Genomic DNA, 12,724 nt, shown 5'->3' on the forward strand with positions numbered 1-12,724 from the left:
AAGATTATCTAGTGCATTCAGACTTCACTTTTGTTCTTTGTCATGCCATGTAAATCTTCATTATGAAGCATTAATAACAGTGAAATGCATAAAATTGACAAAAAATATACTTCAGGTAATTGTTACTGTCGCTTCTCAGGATTATGAAGCAATACCTGATACACTGTAACCAGTGATGGGAATAATGGCGTTACAAATAACGGTGTTACTAATAGCGTTACTTTTTTTCAGTAACGAGTAATCTAACTAATTACTATTTCTATCATTACAACACGGTTACAGTTACTAACAAGAAAACGCGGTCCATTACTATTTTTCAACAAGCAGACGGTTGAAGCTGTCTTCAGCTTACCGCATCTTATATCAGTTGCACAGAAGTAGCTGTAAGTAATCTGGACGCTACAGCCTTAAGCAGCTGCGCGCGCTCCCGTGGGCAGTTATCACTTTCTGGCAGACAATTACTTTTTGGCACAACACCTCGAGCTAGGGGGCAAAACAATCGCATGAGTGCTGCTGTTTGACTGAGGAAGAATAAAGTAGTCGTGGTAAGCCAATCACATGACCACTTCAAGATGACAAAGCAACAAGGTGATATATACCAGTTTTTAAATTGTGCTGAGAGGCCACGTAAAACCAGAGTCATGATAAACAATATATACGCAGCGTTTTTTCCTCAATCGTTTCGTCACTTTTACTGTCTATGGACAGCGCTAGCAGACACTCTCTGCTTATGAGCAAAAAATTAAAAAAACAAATGAACCAAAAAACAGCCCGTTCCTGTTGGTGGAAAAATGCACCATGTCGACCAATCAAAAAATTATATGGCAACATGACATTGTTTAAGGAGAGGGGGAAGTTTCAGGAGTGACGGCGAGAGAGAGAGAGAGAGAGAGAGAGAGAGAGAGAGAGACAGCAGAAAAAGAGAGAGAGTGAATTTGGAGATGTGAGAGATTTGTGACGTTTAGCGTGTTTGGAGTGTGTAGTTAATGTGTTGTCTTGTGTAGTTAGTGTGTAGTGTTGTGGATAGTTTTGTGTTGTGTGTCAGAACAATGAGGCGACTGCTGTCTCCAGGTAGAAACAGGAGTGATACACCTGCTGCTGTCAGACTTGCAGGCATCAGGCTGTGATGTTCTCCTTAATAGTGGACAGAAATTATTTTTTGGAGTGGCACAAATAATTTGTGTGGCATCTTATTGATGCAGAACAGCTGATTGTTCTGTAAACAGTTTGAATGGTTATTAAAAAGGGGTAAGGTAAATGGCTGCAAACAACTTTGTTTGCAAAACCTGTGCATAGGATTTTAAAATTGACAATTTATATTTACATTTAAAGTTATAAAATATGATTCATTAAACATGTTTGTGGTTGTTACAGCAAAAATATAACTTTCTACTCGGATTTTATGTTTTTTGCCTGATTTTAGATCAATTGTGTTAATACAGTATGTCAAAATGAAAACATAACTGTAAATTCAGACACGTGAGGTTGTGCTGAAAAGAATGATACCAAACAAGGCAAAGTAAATAGTTTTTAAAGGTGAAATGTAGAGGTCAAATCAAAAGTACCTAAAAATGGCCAATTATACTCTGGACCCCAGAGGGTTAAACATTTTTCTTAAAGTAACGTAATAGTTACTTTTCAAGTAATTAATTACTTTTAGAATCTTGTAGTTACTTTTATTGAAGAAGTTACTAGTAACTATAATTAATTACTTTTTCAAAGTAACTTGCCCAACACTGATTATAACTGATAATATATAATTAATAATGTAAATTTGTATCATAAAATATAACAAATAAGCATAAATTCGAACATCACAAATGACTAAACATTCATTCTCATTTTATTGTCTGTTAACAATTAAAACAAATGACACGCTACTGACAAAAGTTTCATAAACTACTTTTTAATATTGAGCATTATGAGGTGCTACCTGTTGTTGGGAAGGAGAAATACAGCAATGTGACACCACAGTTAATGCTATTAAATTACAAGTATCTCAGTGAAACAAAGATTAGAAAGGGAGAAAGGGAAATCATTCCATTAGATTTGTTAACGCTAATAAGACAAATCTAATATCAGGATCTTAGCTGCAAATACCAATATGTAATACAAAGATGATATTAGATCGGTAATTTATGAGAAGGCTGTGGCTGCGTGTTTTTTGCAATATGGTGGAGTGAGAGAAAAGGAGATTAGATGTGAAAAGGTGAAGTAAAATCTGTAATCTAATTTTGGATCATGCAAACATAACACATACATATATAACTTAAAGGAGAGGGGAATATTTATCTATAGCTGGTGATAATCAGTCTGAAAGGATGAAGGTATACTTGTTTCTGAGTCCAAGTAATGATAATAAAAACTTGTTAATATTAACTTACCAAACAATTTAATACATTTTAATCTGCGTTGTCCCTTTACTAGTGCTTGCTACATAAACCCAAACAATAAACACATTTATACATACAAAGACAGGAAAATGAACACATCTGTTTTCCTATTAACATATACTTACAGGTATTCTGAATATCTGATAGGATTTTTATTTGACATGACGAGTTTATACTAAGTAAAAGTATTTTACTAGGTAAAATAGAGTTTGTATTGTTGTACAGTTTTTTTTTAACACAAGCTGAACTAGGCAAGTTTTCTAATGTTAAGCAGTTTTGAAAAATAGTCCTCCAGGCTTCCTGAAGGAAATTCCAAGGCTCTTCTTTAAATGTCAGCTACCTTTTGTTCCATTTTCTGTCAAGCTGTTCCCACACTGCTAATTCTGAGGTCCGGCTCTGGAGAGGCCAATCCTTGACTGTTCTATTGTGTGTTTATCTATCCAGGTATGCTTTTACTGCATGAGCAGTATGTTTGGGATCAATGTCATGCTGAAAAATGAAGCTGTTGCCAGTCAGATGTTTTCAGATGGTATTAAATGGTGAATTAAAATCTGATGGGGCTTTTTTGTGTTCTGTGGTGTTGGGGGATTTTTGACAAGATTCCCAACACCACTGACTGAAATGCAGCCCCAAGCCATTCAGTTTGATTCATTTGAATTTTATTTATATAGCACCAGATCACAACAGCTGCCTGGAGGTGCAAACCATGACATAGCCTTCACTGTGTTTTACATATGGCTGTAGACACCCACCATTCTACATATTTCCACTTTGAATCAAACATTTTAAATTTTGATTTATTACTCTATCAGACCTGTTGCCACCGATCTTGTGTAATTTGGCATGCCTCAGCCTTTTCTCCCTGTTTCCCTCCTGAAGAATGGCTTCTTGACAGCCACCCTTCCACTGAGGCCATTTCTGATGAGGCTTCAGCGACCAGTAGCTGGATCAGCTGAAGGGCCAGATGCATCTCTCAGGTCCTGTGTCTTTGCTGGATTTTTTCCTATTTCTTACGGACATGGCTTATAGCTGCTGTTCATCTCCTGTAGACAGTTACAAAGTGAAATATTTCTCTGAAATTGGTACATAAAATAAAGGTCCAAGTACTAAATTGATCAAAAAAGTAGGCAATGTCTACAGATAAACCTTTGAAAGACCTTCAGGAAGCCTGGAGAACTGTTGCTCAAGACTGCTTTCTTGGAAGCAAAATGTGAAGAAATGAAGAGTTACTAAGGACTTTTTCCGATATACAAATGTAGAGTTTATACAGATTTTTGACACAGGTATAGTATTTTAGGAAAACAAAGGCATTCGTATCAAAATAACACAGATTCAGCTAACCTTTTGCACCATGCAGAATATTTTGTGAGTAAGAGAGCTTAAAAAATTCAGCCAAACATCGTCAAGGAAGTAGTATGCTGTATGAATTGCAACGACAAGTAAGCTTATTCACTGCTTTGAAGAAGATCCTGGGTTTTCCACCTGCATGGTCTTTGTTGGGTTTGTTTTCTGACTCTAGTCAGAAGTATTCTTTGTTATATCTGGTATTCTTTATTTTACTCTGCCATTTTGACCGGATATTGTTATTCCTTTTCACCTTTGTCTAACCCATTCACCTACTTTTGTGTTCATGCCTCTACAGCATTCTTCAGGAAAGAAATGTTATGTGTCATTGTATGTTGATGAGGGATTGCCATAAAGTCTGTCTGTCTGTCTGTCTATCAATCAATCCATATCTCAGTTTGGAGCTCATCATAGAGAAATCAAAGTATGTGCTTCCATTGTTCTCTTTGGTTGATCTTTTCTTGTTATGGTATCACTTGTGGCAATGTCATATATCATTGTCAGTACTTAAAATAATTTACTTGTCAAACTAACCTTGACCAGCAATACTTTCTGAAATCAAAATTCAGATTTCATCTTCTACAGTCAGAAAAGAAGTTCCAGTACTGTCAGGATGACAAGGAAGGATGTCTGATGGGGGCAAAGTCAAGACAGGAATATCAAGCAATGCTTTCCACCAAAGGGAAATAACCGGCCCTATCTACTAAAAATTATGTCCCTATCCAACCCCAAGGCACTGTAAATTATGCTGCAAAGCAAACACATTTTCTAGTCTTATATCAGATCAATTGGAATTAATATTACGGATGTATCTGTTTTAACTCTAGCAATGATCTTTTTCACAACCCAAAAAAGTACATTTAGTTAATCACAGCAAGTGAAAATGTAATGTAGAAGTCAAACAGTAATACAAAATTAAGTGAAAATAGTAATAGTCCTACCGAGGAAGACAAACCCAAGTTACCAGGGTGAAATTATGCCTCACACATGCCTCATTCACTCCATCAACTCCTCAGGGTTCTCTTTAATATGCTGGCCTTTTGTTGGAGAGAAAATATACTTTCTTTTCCTGATGAGAATTTAACATGTATACATTTTAACTTTATAGGCATTTACTGGTGTGCGTTCTTTTCGCTGTTCTTGTCACACTAGATTGAGATTAAAATTTCCTGATCACTGCTAATGCTCTTATGCTTTTTTTCTGTCTTTTGCCTCTTTAGATCTGTGATGCAGTGGCTCAACAGGGTTCAGTCTTTCCTGTACTGCAATGAGAATGGGTTTTGGGGGACCTTCCTGGAGAGCCAACGGACGTGTGTGTGCCACACAGGTGTCACACTGTGCCAGCGACCCATACCATGTGTCATAGGTGGAAACAACAGCTGTGCCATGTGCAGCCTGGCAAACATCTCACAATGTGGCTCATGCAACAAGGGCTACAAGTTGTATCGTGGTCGCTGTGAACCTCAGAATGTGGACTCAGAACGTAGCGAGCAGTTCATCAGCTTTGAAACTGATCTGGACTTTCAGGACTTGGAACTCAAATACCTGTTACAGAAAATGGATTCACGTTTGTACATTCATACTACTTTCATTAGTAATGAGATCCGACTAGAGACATTCTTTGACCCACGCTGGCGTAAGCGCATGTCCCTGACTCTCAAAAGTAACAAAAACAGGATGGACTACCTCCACATGATAATTGGTTTATCAATGAAGATCTGCCAGATGCGAAACAGCAGCATTGACCCCATGTTCTTTGTTTATGTCAACCCATTTAGTGGTAGCCACTCTGAAGGCTGGAGCATGCCCTTTGGTGAGCATGGTTACCCACGCTGGGAAAAGGTACGGCTGCAGAACTCCCAGTGCTTCAACTGGACTCTTGTACTGGGTAACCGGTGGAAGACCTTCTTTGAGACGGTGCACATTTATTTGCGTAGTCGTGCCAAGGTCCCATCTGGCCTCCGCAATGATACAGGACAGGGCCCGGTGGACCTCGCAGACCCGAACAAGCGCCAGATCTACATAAAAATCTCCGATATCCAAGTTTTTGGTTACAGCCTGCGCTTTAATGCAGACTTGCTTCGTAGTGCTGTGCAGCAGGTTAACCAGTCATACACACAAGGTACACAGTTTTACTCCTCCTCATCTGTTATGCTCCTCTTATTGGACATTAGGGATCGGATAAACCGTCTAGCGCCTCCCTCTGCACCTGGCAAACCCCAGCTGGACCTCTTCTCTTGTATGCTAAAGCATAGGCTCAAACTCAACAACAGCGAGATGATTCGAGTGAATCATGCATTGGACATGTACAGCACAGAGATATTAAAACAGTCTGATCACCTGACTGCTAAACTCTGTTGAACATTCACATAAGGACAGCAAGTTTAACAGAAACACCCGACAAATGAACTATGGGGGTATATTACTCTTACTTTTTTTCTCTTTTTCATTTTTTGACCTTTTCTGCCTTTTGATGTAATATTAACTTTGTAAGCATAATTCTTAAAGAGAAAAAGGAAAAGGCAGTGATGCAAAGCTTTTCTGGCGTATAAAGAAGAATACTGAAACAACTATAAGGACTGTATCATATTTGTCCCAGCATGTCTGTAAATCCCTAAAAGAACTTAAAATGAGAAAGAGACAGAAAAAAACAACAAAACAAAACAAAAAACATGAAATTTATGTACTGGTAAAAAAGAGGCCTTGATTTTACTCTGAGGGATCAAAGGTTATATCTGAAACTGCCATTCTTTATTGAAAAAAAAGGAAAAAAAAAACATTTTTAAAAGAAATAATAATAACACAAGGGCAGACCAGATATCACTTCATTCTAGCTAATGAGCTAAACGACAGTTTAATATTCAAAATGTTTATACATTGTAAGGATTAAGTATCCCTAGTGAGTAAGTAGTCAACACATTACTGATAGACTTTATTACATTTCAGACCCACGGTGAATCTGCATTGCTCTTTGTGAGTTATGAGGCACTCTGTCATTGTTCTGACACATAAGGCACACAGCAGGGCAGTAATGGATAGTCATGTCAAAACAAAAGCCAGCTGTTTATATATACATATGTGGTTGAATGTGTGTGTATGCGAGAGCGTGCGCTTGTGTATATCCTTTTTTTTATTATTATTATTATTATTATTATTATTATTATTTGGCTTGATGCTTATTGCTGTTTGTTAATTGAATGTGTCATTTGAGATTGACTCCAGTCTTTGCTAATTCTTGCATTTGGAGCGCTTCTTCCCGTGTTTGAAATTCAAGCTGTGTTTTCCACAAGGCAGTACCTCCTGGTGCGTGAGTGCAATATTGTGGTCTGAAGATTTAACAATCAATGCTATTTTGTACAGCTTTGCAAAATGTACATGTTGTGACTGCTGATTTGTGGAGCTTTTCAGCACCAAGAGCAAAATGTAAGCATTCATCATTCAGGCACGTTTGCAAGACAATTTAAAGCCATACACTTCCCTGAGGTAGACATAAAGTAAAGTAAGTTCATAACCTTTATTCACTTCATAACACATGGAAAAAATGTTCAAGTTATATGTTTTTGTTTTAGTCCCTCAGCTGATTTCAGATAAGAGCACAGCAAAAGGGAAGTTGACAGAGGAGAGTGTATATTATATTGAATAGGAATGTCTTGTAAAGCCATTGATTTTTCATGTTGTTACACAGGGGGGAAAAAAAAAAAGAAAAATATGAAGAAATGGTTGAATACTAAAGTATAAAATACCCTTTTGGCAGTGTTTAATCTGTACGCTTTTGATGGCCATGTGTATAAATGTCTGTTTTCCTTTTGCGATATGAAATCAATAACATTTTTTGCATGTTGCTGGAAGCATCAACAACTCTCATCATCCAAATGAAATATAAAACACTACCTATGTATTAATGGTCAAACTTTATTTGGGTAATCCAATGATGAAATATTTCTACTACTGTTAACTTTTTGTAGGTCTAGTCCTTTGCTTGGATGTTTGTTAACAAAGATGTTGTACAACCAAGTTGGTCTGGCCATTTTCGGGAGTTCAAACTTTAAAAAAAAAAGAAGAAAAAAAAGGGGACATTGAGTAGTTGCTGTCATCTACGCCAAACTCTGTAAAACAAAACAAAAACAGAAAGCTGTCAAAAATCCATATTTTTCCAAGTGTTCCGCCAACATTAATATTATTTTTTTTATGTGCTAGTCTCTTGATGTAGATAGTTTAACAGTATTAGTACTTTAGTTCAATTATATGTTCCTTTAACCTAACTTGGTTCTTACATTGTAATGACACTAGTCTATGGGGTCAGTCGTAAGTGTAGACAGTGGTAATGAGTTATGATTTTCATCTGGGTGACAATGACAATGAAGGTGTAATTCCTAAACCAAGCCCTGGACTAACATGTCATTACACTTACTCAGCTTCAGATTTCACTGCGTCAGAATTCCAACTTGAATAGCATCAGTATCTCATCTAACTTTGTTTTACAAAGATTACTCGTATGTTTTCTTATTATGTTGCCAGTCTTGTGAAGCATGTTTATTGCCTGGGAGGTGCTTTTTTTTGTTTTTTTAAATCACAACTGACTATAAAGCATTATTACAAACTAAAATGACATTCAGGAGATATAATTGTTAATAGCGGAATAGGCTGATTTGTATAAGTTTGGATAACAACAGCACAGCTTGTCAGCCTTTGCTCTGTTTTGGTGAATTAATCGAGGCTGTGTCATAAAAACAATTTGCGTGTTGTAGCACTAGGACAGTTAGTTCATGTTCACATGGTAATGGTGTGTTCAGAGCAAACTCAAGTAGAATCACATATGATCAGAATTTACCAGAATCCCATAATTCAGTCTACTGTTCTCCAAGGTTTATCTAACTTTTTCAGTTTCTGTATAAAAGAAGTTAAGTCATATAATTCCAGATGCCCATACATAGCAACAATGGACTAGGCATCCATTTATGATTGTCAGTGATGTCAGGAGAATATCATCATTGGCATATTTTCACGCATGTGGAAAACTTTAGGCAAATATCAAACAGAGCTGAGGCTGACAAGGCGATGCCCTAAAATGGCCCTATATATACACATTTCTTGATTGTTTAGCATCATTATTGGACTATCCAAATGAATTGTCTCCATTTCATTATTATTATTATTATTATTATTATTATTATTATTATTATTATTATTATTATTATTAAGTGCCTGTTATTGATCCCTTTAACATGTTTAGACCTGGAGTAAAACTTTGAGATATTAAACAGAAGAATGACACTGAATTACTTTCAGAATTTAAGACCATACATGTTGAAATATACTCTTTTATTGTCCTCCTGGCAGCTACGCCGTCAGGTGTGCGCATGTGGGGAAGCTGACCACCAGACAGAGACAACAGATGACTCAAAGTAATGGTGGATATTTATTGTCTCCTGCTGTACAATATATCTGTAAATATGAACACTGTTACAGTAACATTGCTCTGCTACAGTAACAATATTATAAAATATAACAGTATTGAAAGGGAATACAAAGACTACTTCAAAAAGGCCCTCCATTTGAGTACATTAGCACAAAGTACAGGGCACTCATGTCTTATGTATCTAATTAGAATCATGACCATTTATGACTGTTTTTATATTGTCAAAGTGTATATTAAAATTTAGTTTTGAACCACTTGCAAGAACCATAAAACAAGCACATTTTCTTGTATGGCATTATGCTACCACAGTGTTGCTTATTGTATATGTATCCATGGATATGTCTGATAATGATTTTTACACCTAATACCTTGCCTATGTACTTATTTTGCTATTCTTTTGGGATCATTATCAGCTTATTTTAAATGAATGTTTCATATAATAATCTATTTCTCATTAAAATGCTATATTTAATAAGAAGAGCAATGCTTGTTTGTACAAATTCCCTATATGAAGTTTTTTGCACATCTTTAAAGTAATCTAGTTTTGCCATAGTTGCAATGGTAAATGAATGGCTGGATAATAAGTTATTTGTTTGGCTACATTTTTATTTTTTTTGTTTGCTTGTTGCTTGACCTCAGTGTTTTTTTTCTCTTATCATACAAATCAAACTGGTGTGTTCATCTGCTGAACCACTTAATAATTGTACGTTTTTGTAAAAGCATTCTGTGGCTAAAAGTGGTGCTAACACAAAGTTGGTAGAAAATGTTTTGGGTTTGATTTGTTAAAGGCCTCTGTGAGACCACACAAAAGCAGAAGATGCAGTCTCACTTTTTATTTCAAAAGAAAAAAAACTTTTAAGGGAATAGCATTGTATTTTGTATATATTCATTTAGTTTTCTTTGATCTTTTAAAAGTACTTTAAGAATTTTGTAGTACAATAAAAATTCTGTGATAATCTTGAAAGAAAGGCAGATGTGAAATGTAAAAGCGAAATCAGAGATCAAATGGAACATGATATTTGAATGCAGCTTTTTGAGATATTTAAAACTCCTCTATAGCTATATCATTTCCTAAATGATGCTAATACAAATAAAGACAATAGTGCTTCAGGCATAGTTTTAAGGATAAAGACATTTTATGAAAGTCTAACTTTATTTGACCATTAAGAAAAAGTTCAAAGTAATATGATATTTAGAATCCTTATACATCCCTTATAAGTGTATGAATGGTAGTAAGAAACATGGCATTATTACCTCTTTGTTATCATATCAATCTATTGACCTTAAAAGAGAGGTCAGAGGTCAAAGGTGATATGACACGGGGTAAAAATGCATTACAAATACATATATTTACAAAATTCTAAACATAGAACTAATTAGTGATAGGCTCCAAGTCCTTGCATTTAGTGGTTCACTTTAAGAGAAAAAGGAGTAATAATAATAGTCTTTAATATACTTCAGTACACATAAAGCAACTGGTAAACATGACTTTAAAAAAATTAAAAATTAAATTTAAAGAGCTCATAGTTTGCTTTGGGACACTTTACATTTAGTTTATTGTGTTTTCTGCATGCTAGAAGTCTTCAAAGTTGCCAAGCGTAAATTCCACACAAAGTTGTTTTTTCCTACACACACAAGAGGAAAAGACATAGAAAAGAAAACTGCCTAAAAGGCCTCATTTGCTTTCCAGCTTTGTAATCTCTGTCTTATCTTCACCACCAACAGCTAGTTTTGCACACTCTCAGACAATGAATGAGTAGCTGCCTCAAAGTTGGACATTTTTAATTACCCACCTAGTCACTTATCTCACTCTGGAATGGAAGACCCAACGGAATAAAATTATTTTTGATGGACAGAGTTACAGTCAGGAAAAACTTTCCTGCTGAGAGTTAGAAATTCTGCAAAGATAAAAACGGATGTGAAATCACAAAAAAATGTGTGACTAGCCATTTTTATTTAAAATTTCCTATAGCTATCGTCATTATCTTAAAACGAATTAACACAAGCACTCTAAAAGTTGCTATCCACATAATCGTCTTTTTTTTTTGTTTTTTTAATTTCTGCGTTGCAAGATTTCAGTAGGTATGGAAGGACGACATGTTTTTAAACAAAACAATATATTATTTGTTTAATTCACCACAGGTTGTTCCTTTATAGAAATTGTTCTGCCATCTTAGTCAGTGATTTGAACTAAAAGGAAAGGTTTTACAAAATGAAACTGAAGGAAAGCTTTTAAGATAATTAGATTCAAATACAATGTAAGTGAGGCAGCTGTTCTAACAGTTACAGGACACACACCAAAGAGCTTTGCACTCAAGCCACGCAGAAAATTCCAGGCTACTTTATTAAAAATACATAAATAAATAAGTCAACATGAAAAAAACATATCCAGGTAATTTTGGTTAAGTCACTTTCCTCCTGTCTCTCTGGGTTATACCTCATTGAACGAGGAATATATAAGTTCTAAGAAAGCAGTCTAAATAAGTCACAAAAGACTACACTGTGATTCTAACTGTAATATTTGAATACTGTGGAGAGGCAGCCTTAATGTTATGGTACGTAGTTACTGAAGTTATTTTGGTTGCTTAATTTTCCAACTCCAGGTTGCACATAATTTTCATTGAATGTGCTTGTATTTGTATGTTGGACCAGGAAAAATAAGTGGCCTGATATGTGCCTGATGTCTCATCTATACGATGCTCAGTTGTTGGAGCACAGCAGGGTGTATGACCTTTATGTCATTGTTGGTGAGATCCCACACTGAGTGTCATATTGACACTGCTGAGGAATTGGGCCACCTCAGACAGCCGATGCTTTCTGCCAAATTATTAAAAGGTCACAGACCCTTAATTGATTGAAGTCAGTAATTATTGTCCTTTCTCCAGGGAGCCCTTGTATCTTATTTAAGCCACACTCAGTCCTAAGAAGTGTTGGGTTTACAACTACAGACATCTCTTTGGGATCCTATATTTCAGAAAAAGCAAAAGAGGAAACCCTTTTTCTTGAGATGCTGGGCAAGGCTTTTCTAAGAAGAAAATTAAAGACAACTGCAGAGAGGGTGCCAAGCGCACTAGCTCCTGTTGCCTAAGAGAAATTGATTCAGGAGAAGGGTGCTGGTCCCCCGTCTCCTCAACACCCACAATGGCCAACTCCAGTACCTGAATGTTTCTTTTGATGAGTATTTCTGTTCTGCCTTCTTCTGCTCAGTCTCATTTTCCTAAAACAGGGTTAACGGCAGTCAAAATGATAAACTCCAATTTTTAAACTTTTCTCTTGAATATTAGTATTTGCATGCACGTAAGATTGCCATGTACCATTTGAGAATAATTCCAAAACTAACAACAGTATTAACTGCATGTAAATGGAGCTGTGATATGCTTCAGTAATAACTAATTGTTAGGTGTAGCTGTGTGCAGGCAGGAATTGGACCCAAAGTGCAGACTCCGGAGACAGAATTTAAACAAAAAACAGCTTTAATGCTGAACGCAACATGAAAAAACTAGAAAAAACTCAAAATAAACTTACACCGGTGAACAGGCAAAACACACAGCAAAGTAAACGGTAGATC

At 36.0% G+C, this 12,724-nt stretch overlaps 1 protein-coding gene across 1 annotated transcript in view; it reads left to right on the forward strand.

The window, feature by feature from the left end:
* brinp1 (bone morphogenetic protein/retinoic acid inducible neural-specific 1) overlaps positions 1–6,516 on the forward strand; it is a 103,944-nt gene extending 97,428 nt beyond the window's left edge. Inside the window, exon 8 of the mRNA XM_005720439.1 lies at positions 4,958–6,516. Within this exon, the coding sequence (XP_005720496.1) occupies positions 4,958–6,098 (1,141 nt within the window). The 3' untranslated portion in view covers positions 6,099–6,516. The remainder of the gene's footprint in view (positions 1–4,957) is intronic.
* Positions 6,517–12,724: the final 6,208 nt, after the last annotated feature.

Source organism: Pundamilia nyererei, unplaced genomic scaffold (genome assembly GCF_000239375.1).
Source record: "Pundamilia nyererei isolate P.nyererei 1_Seehausen unplaced genomic scaffold, PunNye1.0 scaffold00002, whole genome shotgun sequence".
NCBI lineage: Eukaryota > Metazoa > Chordata > Actinopteri > Cichliformes > Cichlidae > Pundamilia > Pundamilia nyererei.